The sequence below is a fragment of the Sorex araneus genome, chromosome 2, assembly GCF_027595985.1.
Source record: "Sorex araneus isolate mSorAra2 chromosome 2, mSorAra2.pri, whole genome shotgun sequence".
NCBI classification, from domain to species: Eukaryota; Metazoa; Chordata; class Mammalia; order Eulipotyphla; family Soricidae; genus Sorex; species Sorex araneus.
Genome location: NC_073303.1, coordinates 285,343,431 through 285,355,927, shown reverse-complemented (window position 1 = coordinate 285,355,927; position 12,497 = coordinate 285,343,431). Strand labels below are relative to the sequence as shown.

General features: G+C 47.4%; 1 protein-coding gene across 1 annotated transcript in view; it reads right to left on the bottom strand.

The window, feature by feature from the left end:
• Positions 1 to 11,363, bottom strand: part of MB21D2 (Mab-21 domain containing 2) — a 125,384-nt gene extending 114,021 nt beyond the window's left edge. Inside the window, exon 1 of the mRNA XM_004602999.2 lies at positions 10,752 to 11,363. Within this exon, the coding sequence (XP_004603056.1) occupies positions 10,752 to 10,956 (205 nt within the window). The 5' untranslated portion in view covers positions 10,957 to 11,363. The remainder of the gene's footprint in view (positions 1 to 10,751) is intronic.
• Between the last annotated feature and the right edge of the window lie 1,134 nt (positions 11,364 to 12,497).

The following is a 12,497-nucleotide window of genomic DNA, read 5'->3' as shown; positions in this document are numbered from 1 at the left end:
GGTTCAAATCCCAGCATCCCATATGGCACCCTGAGCACCGTCAGGAGTAATTTCTGAGTGCAGAGCCAGGAGTAACCCCTGTGCATCGCCAGGTGTGACCCAAAAACCAAAAAAAAGAAAAGCCTGCAGGTTCTTTGGAGGCCGTGTGCTATGACAGAAGGTGCTCGAGATGGAGAGAAAGCCCTGTTCTGGGACTTACTTCGCTCTTGCAAAGTCGAATCACCTCCTAGAATCTCAGTTTCCCCATTTCTCAGTCCCCACCCACAACCTTACTCAGAGACCTGTCCTGAGATTACTATCATATCAGACCCCACGTAACTAAGCATCATAATCCATACATCCCATACAAAAGTGATATTATCACTGAGGGGAAATAATGAACAATGATAAATTAATATTTAAAAAAAGCTCAAAAAATTAAAGCAATAGTTAAGGATGTCTACAGTTGGATTCCAGAGTAGGTATCTGGACACTTGGGGAGTTGGTTCCTGGTGAGCAGAAGGAACCCTTCATGGAAAGTTGACTTACGTCTTCTCTATGTTTTGTGAAACCCCAGGTAAGGGCCTGCAAGAGGCCGCTCAGTTCCTGGGTCCCCGTGGGAGAATGAAGTCTACAAGAAAGGGGATGTTCCCTCCACTCACTGTTTGCAGCTCTCAAACGCAACTCAAAGTCAACACGCAACTGTCATTCTTTGAGTCATTTCTGGAGTTGCCTCATAAATTTTAAGGATGTTATTCTTAGAATCCTAAGAGAAACCTCCCCCATATCTCTCTGCCACATAAGATCAGATTGATTATTTCTTGACTCCCGGAAAGATGGCAGGGCTTGGTTTAACACACTGACAACAATGTTGCAATTTTTTGTTCATTAAACCACATTCAAGTGTGAGCCACTAGTGGTATGCACTGGTGTCAACTTCAAGAAGGGGGGGGGGATCATAAAGAGAAATTGTCACGAAGAGCTCACTCCAGATGGGCCAAAGAGAAAGTACAGCTGGCAAGACACTCCTGAGAGTTTCCAAAGCCCTGCCAGGAGTGACTCCTGAGTGCAGAGTCATGAATAAGCCCCGTGCACCACCAGTGTGGCCCCCAAACCTAAAAGGAGCTCACCCCCACCCACTCCAATATGAACCTGGAACATCAGAAGCTTCCCACCAAAGAACTCTTTTCAAGTAAATCAGTTCACTGAATACTCTGTAAGCACCTCCTGTATACACGGCCCCAATTGACGTCTCAGTGATAAATAAGCCAGGAAATCTTTAACTCGCAGAATGGGGAAGGATGTGCGCTGAGCTATAAAAGGGGAACGGATGTTAGGAGAACACAGAAGGCACATTTTTTTGTTTTTTTTTTTCCCCCTTCGTTTTTCTCCTTGGAAAGAGATAAGGAAGCTTCATGAGTCAAGTGGCATTTCAGCTGGAAGAGGAAAACAAAGCAGAGATAGGGAGTCCGAGCAAGCCATCTTTAGAATCTGAGACACAGCTCCGACAGACTGGAGAGGCCCATGGACACCTGCAAAGCATAGCATATTTAAATGCAAAGGATAAAGCGACACAGAACTTCAAAGAAAATCAGCATAAAAAGGCAAAATGCCTTTTACAGACTGGTGGGAATGCAGGGACATTGGGAAGTGCCTTGGACATCAAACTGAGGCAGAGGACAAAACTTTTAGCATCAAACTGTAAGAGTTTTGAATTGGAAATATATGTCCCAATCTAAAAAATATTAAATATTTAAAAATGAGTTAATAAGGAAGTGGGGTGGGGAGGGAAGGAAGGAAGCTGGGGCACTGGTGGAGGGAATTGACTCTCGGCATGAGTGTGGAGTTGGAGCACTGGAAACCTGAAACTCTATTCTGAGCAGCACTGCATATCACGGTGCCTCTATAGACATAATTTTTAAGTTCAGTTAAATTCATTCTTTTACATTATATCACAGTTATGAAAGGTTTCTAATTTTTCGTGTTTTTATGCTCACTTTTATCAAATAAATCAAGATAATTGTAAATCAAATAAAGTGAAAATTACAAATTTTTAAAAACCCACCAAATTCCTCTTAAGACTGAATTTGTGAGAAAGCCAGGCAATTGCTTATTAATGCATCAAATGAAATTGAGCAACACCTCTTATAAACCACTGCAACATCAAAGCAGCAATGAGTTTTTGAGGTATCTGCAACAACCAAACAGCCATAATGTGATATCAAAGTGTCTGCGACTCCTATTAGTAATAAAAGCCCAAAACCTAGGCATAATTAATACTATATTATGGCTTATTACCCACATTTGTAATGGGAGGAAAGACTACATTGATGTTTGAGGCGAGTAAAAATAAAGGTATGATTTTTCCGCACCCATTTAAGGGCACAGGTTCTGTTTTTGTTTCCACGGACCCAGATTAAAAAACCAAAGAGAATGAAGAGATATGAGGTTGTGTGGCCACAATAGCAGTCTTGAGGTTTTAGATTTCTGTATTTAAGTATTTTAGTAACTAAGTCTAGAGAAATTTCTGCCAGAAGTTGCATCATTGCTAGCTCATACCTCTCTGCTACATTATATTCCACATATGAGTGCAATCTTTCTGTGTCTGTCTCTTTCCTTCTGACTCATTTCACTCAACATGATACTTTCCATGTTGATCCACTTATATGCAAATTTCATGACTTCATGCTTTCTAACAGCTGCATTACTTTGGGGGCGGGAACTCCAAACAATAATTGTGAGTTTTTTGTTGAAATATTGAATGTAATCAAAGTAAAGAGAAAGTAAAGTGAAATTTATCAGCTACACAGGTGGGGTGGGAGGTGGGGGAGTGGGGGATGTGGGGGAGGTTTACTGTGGTTCTTGGTGGTGGAATATGTGCACTGGTGAAGGGATGGGTATTTGAGCATTGTGTAACTGAGACTTAAGACTGAAAGCTTTGTAACTTTCCACATAGTGATTCAATTAAAATTAATAAATTGGGACTGGAGTGATAGCACAGCAGGTAGGGCATTTGCCTTGCATGCGGCCGACCCAGATTCAATTCCCAGCATCCCATATGGTCCCCTGACCACCACCAGGAGTAATTCCTGAGTGCAGAGCCAGGAGTAACCCCTATGCATCGCCGGGTGTGACCCAAAAAGCAAAAAATAAATAAATGAATTAATTAATTAATCAATTTTAAAAAAAGAGAGTGAAACTGGAGAGACAGTACAGCAGGTAAGGTGCCTGTCTTGCACGCAGCCAACCTGGGTTTGATCCCCCACATCCCATACGGTCCTCGAGCACCCCCAGGAGTAATTCCTGAGTGCAGAGCCAGGAGTGACTTCTGAGCACTACCAGACCCAAAACAAACAGAAAGTCAAAAATTCCAGAGAGAGAAGATGATCTCAGCCAAGAAAGTGACCAATGTGGTTTGTGGTGTGCGCCCAGGTAGAACATGCAAAGAGGCAGACAGGAGCTGGCATGCAACAGCAGGCTAAATGCTCAAAGGTGAGCAGTGTGCGAGCTCATCACCCATAATTGTGAAATCACTGAATGTGCTCCAGGTTCCAGAATGGCAGCTGTGGAATAAAAGGTGATGAATAAATGAGGCGAGGAAAACATCTTTCCATGGATCTCAGGTTATAGCTCAGTTTTGAAATTGTCTCAGATGACAGTGTACTGAATACCTTAGGGAGGGAAATACCATCATCCAATATGATTCCTGGTCTATAGAGCCATATATGTATAAGTGGACATAATCACACATAAAAACACATTTATGCAGAAAAAATATACATCAACATACCAACAGTGATAAAATGTGAGGAGTGATTTTACTTTCATGTTTGTATTTTTGCCTGGGCTAGAGCGATAGCACAGCAGTAGGGCATTCGCCTTTCATGCAGTGGACCCATGTTCGATTCCTCTGCCCCTCTCGGAGAGCCTGGCAAACTACCAAGAGTATCTCGCCCACACGGCAGAGCCTGGCAAGATACCCGTGCATATTGGATATGCCAAAAACAGTAACAATAAGTCTCTCAATGAGAGAAGTTACTGGTGCCCGCTCGAACAAATCGATGAGCAATGAGCAATGGGATGACAGTGACAGTGACAGTTGGTATTTTCAATCATGGGAGAGTGGATGAAAACAAAACAAAAAGTTCTAAAAGAGGTTAAGATATATATTCAGGGTAACACACACACATACACATACACACACACACACACACACACACACACTGGTAAAACAGGTGATGTGAGAACTCAGAAATGTCCTTTTGTCCTGCACAAAAAATTTACATTCAGAATTGGGTGTTCCCAGAGAGGTTCCAATGTACATATTCAGCAGTTAAGGGTCAGAATCGCTATGTGACTGGCCTAATGTCACAGAGCAAGTCACGGGAAGGCCTGGGCTAGAATCTCCATGTTTGCCATTCCTTGAGGGCGAACAGAGTTGCTGTTCAAAGCAATGGTTTTGCATCAGCCTGACCTTGGACTTCCTTTCTGGTCAACTTGGGAAATTCTTGAATGCTTCCAATCTGAAATCTCCCAGAGTCCCTTGCCTTGAAAGGTTCTGAGGACCATTCAGTGACACAATGATACAAAGCCCTATTACAACCTCTGACCCAGAGTAAACATTCAGATCATTCGAATCATTCCCATCCTACGGCTTCCTCGCTTCCAGTCCAGAACTCCAGTGACAGGAGAGGCAACAGACACAATGCTCCTTAGCCTGGGCAGCTCAGTGTAACCGCTAGGGTTAGCTGGGATCGTGCACAGCACGCTTCAGGGCATCTCTGTCGGGCAGGGAATGCCCAACCGAAGGCCGAGTGGGAACAGGATGTCAGAGTGCTTAGCAGGCCATTTAGGAAGCTCCGGACACTCTGAGTCTCTAGGTCTACAATGGGAGGAGAGACTCCAAATTGTGAGAAAGCACCAGCAGCGTCACATTCAGGGACTAGTTCTCACCTGGAGGAGAATCGAATCTTTCTGTGAGTAGAAAAGGGGCCCTTCTCATCACAAGCCCTGCACCCTCCCAGGCAGCCCAAAGCATCATGGGAAAGTCCAGGCTCATCAAAGGTGCCAGGGCTCTCGGGTCTGGGAAGAAGGGCAGCCACTGCCCAGAACAATGGCAGAGCTGAAACAACCCAAACCAGCAGCAAAAAACAAATGTTCATAGAGAGCCCTCCTTGCCCTCAATGCATAATGTTTTCAGAGCTGAAATGGACTGCGAGATGATCATGTGTTATATAGGATAGCACATTAAAGACTGGAACTCTAAGGCACTTACAGAGACTTAGAGGCCCTTAAGGCAACAATTCACAGGAAACTACCTCAATAAATGCAGCTGGATGAATTCATTGAGAGAAAAGTGGCATGCAAAACACTGGGAAGATGGGGTTTTAAAAGGGCCCGCTCTGAAGATAGAGAAAGCACCCAAAACTACGGCAGGTCTTACAGCACTCAGAAGAAGCACCACAGCAAAAGTGTAGAACTTTGAAGTGGACTCTTGGTATTGATGGGGCTAAAAGGAGACAAAGAGTCAAAGAAAACTATTCTAGAATTAGTGGACAAAGGACAGGAGGTTAAATTGCTCAAAAGTTCTGCTCACTTCAGGATTGATACAATGACCTTTTTGTAAATAAATAGCTGGGAGTGGAGTGATAGCACAGTGGGTAGGGCATCTGCCTTGCATGCAGCTGACCCGGGTTCGATTCCCAGCATCCCATATGGTCCCCTGAGCACCGCCAGGAGTAATTCCTGAGTGCAGAGCCAGGAGTAACCCCTGTGTATCACCAGGTGTGACCCAAAAAGCAAGAAAAAAAAATAGCATTTAGTACATGCTTGCTGAATGCATGGAAAGTAAGAGAGGGAGAGATGTACGATAGAGACAGATCATCAGACAAGGGGAAAAGAATGCCTCCGATTGCCTGCAGAGAAGCTGCTGAAGGAGTTATTCCCAGGAACTTTTGGGTTGTCTAACTAAAGAGCAGTGACAACTGACTGCCCATATGGAAGGAACAGGAGCATTTGCTTTTGAGTCAGACATATCAGGGTTCAAATGCACATTCTCTATGATCTTGGTATAAGTATCTGTCTTCTGAAAGCCTCGGTGTTTAGCTTTAAAAGGGATGATACCACCTACTTTACGCCCAAATCAGGGAAGGTGATATTTGTCCTTATTGAGTTGCTAGAAGAAAATTAAATGAACTAAATGATATATGCAAATATCTAGCACAATGGCCAGCATTCAAAATAAGCTTTAAAAAAATGGCAATGTATATTGGCTTTAATCATGTCCATTACAGTCAGAGCCCATGTCCTTCGAGGCTGCCTCTAATTACACTCCAAGCTACAGAAACAATTCCCATTAGTTCACCAGTACTGTCTACTTCTTTATAATAAAATCACACACATATTCCTTTTCCGCTTACTAAATTAATTCACATGCACATAACCATTCTGAATGCATTGGTGTTAGACACATTTAACATATTAAAAAATAAAACCCAAGACCACCCAGCCGGTAAGAGGCAGACGGCGAGCCCAGCCTCTTGCTGCATTTAAACATTTCATTAAAATTACCAGCATCTTCTCAACCAAATATTCACACAAGTGATCTTAGTGTAGAATAAAATAGCAAACTCAGACTGCTCAGAAATCACTTCTGACGCTGCTCGGATTACTCAAGAAGTCATAGCTAAAATAAGAAACTTCTGGTAAGAAGAGCCCCTGCTTTGAATTTAATTCCCCTATTCTACATAGTCTCTTGCAGGAGAAAAGCATGTCCTAGAGTGAGGCTAATGGGAGTTTTACCAATACTGCTACCAGATATTAGCCCCAGTGCTCAGGGATCATTCCTTGCAGGGCTCACGGACCACAGGGGGTGTGACGATCAATCAGGGTTGGTTGTGTGCAAGGCAAGTGCCCCATCCACTATGCCATCTCTCCAGCTCCCTGGATGATTCTTACACTCACTGAGTTTTAGTACCTTTATCTGTGTCATGGAATCACAATCATGTCACCGACTCCAAGGCTGTGTTCCTGAAGTCCCTGGTCCCAAGACGATGACGAATAAACAAGACGTAGCTAAGTACCACACCAGGTGTAGTGACCATTTGAATGGAGGTGGGGGAAAAGTACCTCATCTCCTCCCTGGCTTCTCTAGCTTCTGCATACCCCCCAGTTCTGCATCTGTCCGGGGGGGGGGGGGCAGGGGGACACAACCAGTCTCCGTCCAACCTCTCCAGAGAATGAAGATAACAAAAGAGTTGGCAGAGACATTATGCAAATACCAAATATTATTAAAACATTAATGAACTCTGGCAATTTCCCTGAATTTTGATAAATGGTGTTTATTATGCACTGCCAGCCTTTCACACAATCCGAGCTCTCAAATATTAACTAGATAATAACAGCAATCATTCTCCTGAAAGACCAAGGTATAGAGAGCAAGCAGTGTGTCTGGATGCTTCCAGCAAGTACCTACCTGCCCGCAGAGGCAGGCAGATCAGCATCTCAGTACAAGCTGCAAAAGGCCAGACAGAACACAGAGACCAGAGTGATCCTCAGGCTAGGTAGATCCAGCCACAGTCCGTGGCAGAACCCCTGCTTTGATAGAACAATGAAGATTTCTGGTCACTTATGATGACAAATCCATACCACGTTACTCCTCTGGGTAAAGTTCCTCCAAATTAGACGAAATAAAAAAAAAAGGGGGCTCAGGGGCTCCGTCCAGGCTCACAATCTTATGCAGAGGGGCTGCCACCTCTCTCCCTAAAAAGAGAGATATGCTACCCTCAGCTCCGTCAAGAGGCTTGCAGTGAAATCCTCTGCCATTTTCATTCTGTGTGACGGGATCTTAAGCTGCGGACAATCCTCAGGTACAGCTCAGACTGACAGGGAACAGAGCCAAGATAACTTACAAGAAGACTCCCCCACCCCCCACCCCCCACTTTCCCCCTGTACCACCATACACAGGACTGCCAGAAAGAAAGGCCCAGTGCCACCACAGACACACCTTAACAAGCTGAGGGTCAGTAAGACACCTCATTCGCATATTCATGAAAGACTCAGGGCTAAGGCAAGTGAAACAAAGTGCACACACACACACACACACACACACACACACACACACACGGGGGGGGGGGGTGGAGGGACAGAGAGAGAGAGAGAGAGAGAGAGAGAGAGAGAGAGACAGTTTTTGAAGCCAAGTATTCCACTTTAGAAAAAGACACACACACACACACACACATACACACACACACACACACACACACACACACACACACACACACGGGGACCCTTGCTGTCTCCAAACCTTCACTTTGTCCAAAGCAGCCAGCACCCCATTAATAGAAAGTGGGGTTCCACCAGAGCCCACAAGCACCACACACAGGCAAACCTTCTAGATTCCAGAGAGGCAAAAAAGAGTAATCACTTAATCAACACTCTCCTGAATTTTCTCTCCCACAGATAGACGTATCAAATTCTGGGGGTGGGGGTGGGGCTTCCCTTGCAAGGCCAACTGGGTAAAACGGAAAAGAAGAGAATTTAGTAGAAGTGCCATGGAAAGCCACTATTGCGCTGAGCACATGTGTAAATTAAGTACCCGGGAATAATTCACACATCCTATCTGGGTAAAGGATTCACCAATTCTGTGCATCAGCTGTAGGGTTTTTGCGGTTAAGTTTCTAATGAGCTCACCCTTCAAACTTACTCCTCCCCCAAACCCCGGTCTACTGACTGATAGCATAGACCTTTTATCGAGTGACTGACCTGGGGCAATAGGCATGAGAATTGATTGTGGGCTGTAACACAATGGCAGATTTCTATTATTTATTCAAAGAGATTGGTGGCCTGATTAAGCATCTTAAAGAAGTGCTCCCAAGAGTGGGAGCCATAGTACAGCAGATACGGTGCTAGCCTTGCACACGGCACACCAGGGTTCAATCCTCGCACCTCATCGAGTCCTCTGGTCCCACCAGGAGTGATCCTAGAGCACACAGCCAAGAATAAGACCTGAGCACCTCCGAGTGTGGCACTCAAAACAGAACAAAAAAGTACTCTCAGTATTCTGCTATCTCTCGCTGCGTGACACCCTCACATTCGCATCACTGCTCTAATTTTCTGATTTGTGTAAGGCTGAGAGCCTCCCTCTGAAAGCTCGCTGCCACTAAAAACTGCTTTCAAAAATGCTTTTTTTAAAAAAAAATTTTTTTCATCTAAAGAGAGATGAACTGTCAAATATCTCAACCGAGAGCTTTTCAGTCCCACAAGCTACACCTGGGGAGCGTGGAGAAAAAGGAGAAAAACCAACCCCAAGTTTTCACATGTTTTATTCAACTTCCCGCAGCGGGTCCGAGTTCCAGTTTGACCCCTCACTGGGAGGGGGGGGAGGGGGGTAGGAAGGAACAAAACCTGGAGTCTGGGATAACTAGCGACAGACAGACAGACAGACAGACAGACAGACAGACAGACAGACAGACGGCTGAAACTCAAGGAGCCGGCGAGGGAAAGGCGAAAGCTTTGTCTTGTCTGGGGTCAAAGACCTTTGCCAATCAAATTTTCCCAGTCTCGGGAAATTGGCTGAGGAAGTCTGTGCAAGAGCGCAGCAGAGACACGCGTTTGGGGCAGCGCTTCGCTAAAGTCCCGCTGACGCTCGGCCGAATTGTTCAGCGCAGGCCACGTTAGCCCTGCAGACCAGGGTTCCACCGCCAGCTGCGCGCAGCCTCCACGCCTACACTCGGGTCGCAAGAGCATTCAGTCCGAACAGGACACCCGAAACCGGGTCCCGGGTCCCAGGCCTGGCGCTAATGATTTTTTCCTTTACACACCAACAATCTACGCAAGGACCTGTAAGGGCTGGAGTGAAGGCGTTATTCTAATCCGGACGTCTCCCCGCGGCTGGAAACTGGGAGGGGGCGTGGGGGGGTAACACACGGCTCTGGACGCAACGCAAGGACAATGCACAAAAGAGTGAAGGGGAGGCGGGGTAGGTCAGAGTTCCTGGAGTTCAGTGCTCTCCGAGGCCGGGAATGGGAATTCGGAATTGCGAGCTCCAGTTGGGGACTGGGGAGAAGTACCGGAAATGCTTCCGAAGGCTTCACAAGGCAAGTCGATGTGCAAATCAAAGTTGCAGGAACTCCGGGCGCCCGGCCGACTTGGGCGGGTTACTAGGGAACACCCAACAAGTTGGGCCACCGGGGGCTCGGCGTGACAGCGCCGCGCAGCAAAGACTAGAAAGAAGCAACTTGTCGCTCGGACGCCGAGCCCAGAGCGCCAAGCAGTCTCGGTGCCCGCCCGGAGCTCAGCAAGGGACCGAGACCGGGCGGTGGGCAGGGGCAAGTCCCGAGCCTGCGGAGCCCGATCCCGGGATGCGATCCCGGGATGCCGCCACGGGGCAGAGCGGTCCCACCACTGACACCGTACCTGCCCGCTAGCGTCGGGTCGGTGAGAAATTAACAAAAGAGACAGCGAACGGGGAAGGAGGGAGGGGGGTTCGGAAGGGGCCGGCGCAAAGTATAGTAAGGAGGGCAGGGAAGGCGGCTGGGCTTGCGGCACGGAATGAAGGGAAGTGGCGGAGCAGAGATGGTTCCAACCCGGGCACCCGGCTTGGAGAAGGAAACCGCGGAGGGACGAGAGCGCACGAAGGGGAATAGGGTTCTCTACCCCACTTCCCATCACACACACACAGAGACACACATGCACACACGCACCCATGCACACATGCTCACACATACAACTCCCCCCCCTCCCCGCGCTTTTTTTTTCTCCCCCCTCCTTACCCAGCATGGAAAAGATGAAATCCTTCGCGGTGTGAATCTCCAGTGCTCTCTGGTCGTCGTATTCGCGCTGGTCGTGCTTGGTGAATTCTTGGATGAGTTTGTTCAATTCCTCCACCCGAGCTCCCGACCTGAAATCCAGCTCCGGGAACGCAGGCTTGTTGTTACAGCCCAGGGAGGCTGCCTTGCTGGCGGTGGGAGCCGCCATGTTCCTGCAAAAGGCGCCGAGGAGCAGCTCGGCGGCGGCGGCGGCACCCACCCCCGCCCCCCACCCCGCCCCCCGGGGCCTCCTCCCCTCGCCGGCTCCCGGGCCGCGGCCCCGGCCCGGAGCGCGGGCGGCGAGGCGGGCCGTGCGGGGCTGTGCGCTCCCGGCGTCCCCGCTCCTGGAGGAGCCGACTGCAGCGCGGGTGCGTGTGCGTGTGCGTGTGTGTGTGTGTCTGTGTCTGTGCGTGTGTGTGCGCGTGTGTATGTGTATGTGTGTGTGTGTCCCCGACACCCCTTCCAGCCGTCCCTGATGCTGCAGGTCCTTGCCCTCCCCTGGCAGCAGCAACCGCGGCCCCAGAACCCGCGGCCCCGCCGCCCCCGGAGCGAGGAAAGTGAAGTGGAAACAATGTGAAATTCACCAGCTCTGAAATCAACAAGCTGCCGGGCTCCCGGGCTACGGAGCCGGCGCCGGCGTCCCCATTTAAAGGGACAGCGCACCCAGTGGAAAGGAAAAATAAATAAATTGACAGAGGTCTAGCGCGCGTATGCCACTTGCCAATCTGCACTCCGGCAGACGTGCGAGGTGTGGACGTATTCTTTCTTTACCTCCACCCCCTTTGGGGGCAGGGCTTTGCCAAGCGCATTCAAGGAGAAGGGAGTCTTCCTCTTGTCTGATTTTCAGGGCGGTGTCCGGAGCGAAAGCATCTCTAAGGACGCATTTCCATCTCAGCAACTCCGATGCCTTTTAAATAGTGAAGGAACCTGCTTTAAGGAATATGACATCTGTCTCCTGCCCTCTTCGGGGTTGATTGCTGAACATAATAGGATTGAGCGTATCAAACCAGCCCCGTTACCGACCTGTACATTAACCGTGAAATATCTCTACCTTTGAGCTAGGTAATTAATTGTCCTTTACAATACCTCATTCGCATTAATAGATGGATTCATGAGCTCCAGCATGCTCTAATAAAAAGATGGGGAAACAAAAGTGTTAGCGTGGATGGGGGAAGTGTCTCATTCAACAAATACAATTTGAACACCCGTTATTTGCCGGGCTGAGCGCTAGGATCTGGGTGGACAGTGATTAAAGTCCTGGCTTCTACAAGTAAGTTATACTTCCTTAACAAGGCAGGTTTCCTCTAAGCCGAGGTCTTGTAGTCAGAAAAGGATCTCACATGTTTTCTCTGACTATAAGGATTTTGACTTAAATCCGTAGGAGGTCTCTTGGTTCTTAAGACAAAGGTTGTCTCTCTCCCTGATTTTCCAAAACTCATCTCTTCTCTATTCCTCAACCTCTGGTTTAGATAGAAGCATTTTCATTTTCTTACCTGGGTTCTCACTGCCAAATATACTGTTTCATTGGGCCTGGAAACTAGACCAAACCAAGCCTTGCCTTATAAGACGGACACAGTAATTCTCATTTCATAGATTGTTTGAAGGATCATATGAGATAAGGTCCAATCGGTACTTCTTGCAATGCCTGAGAAAATAACTACTTAAGTTTTAGCTGCTATTATTATTATTTTAAACTTAATTTTCCCACTT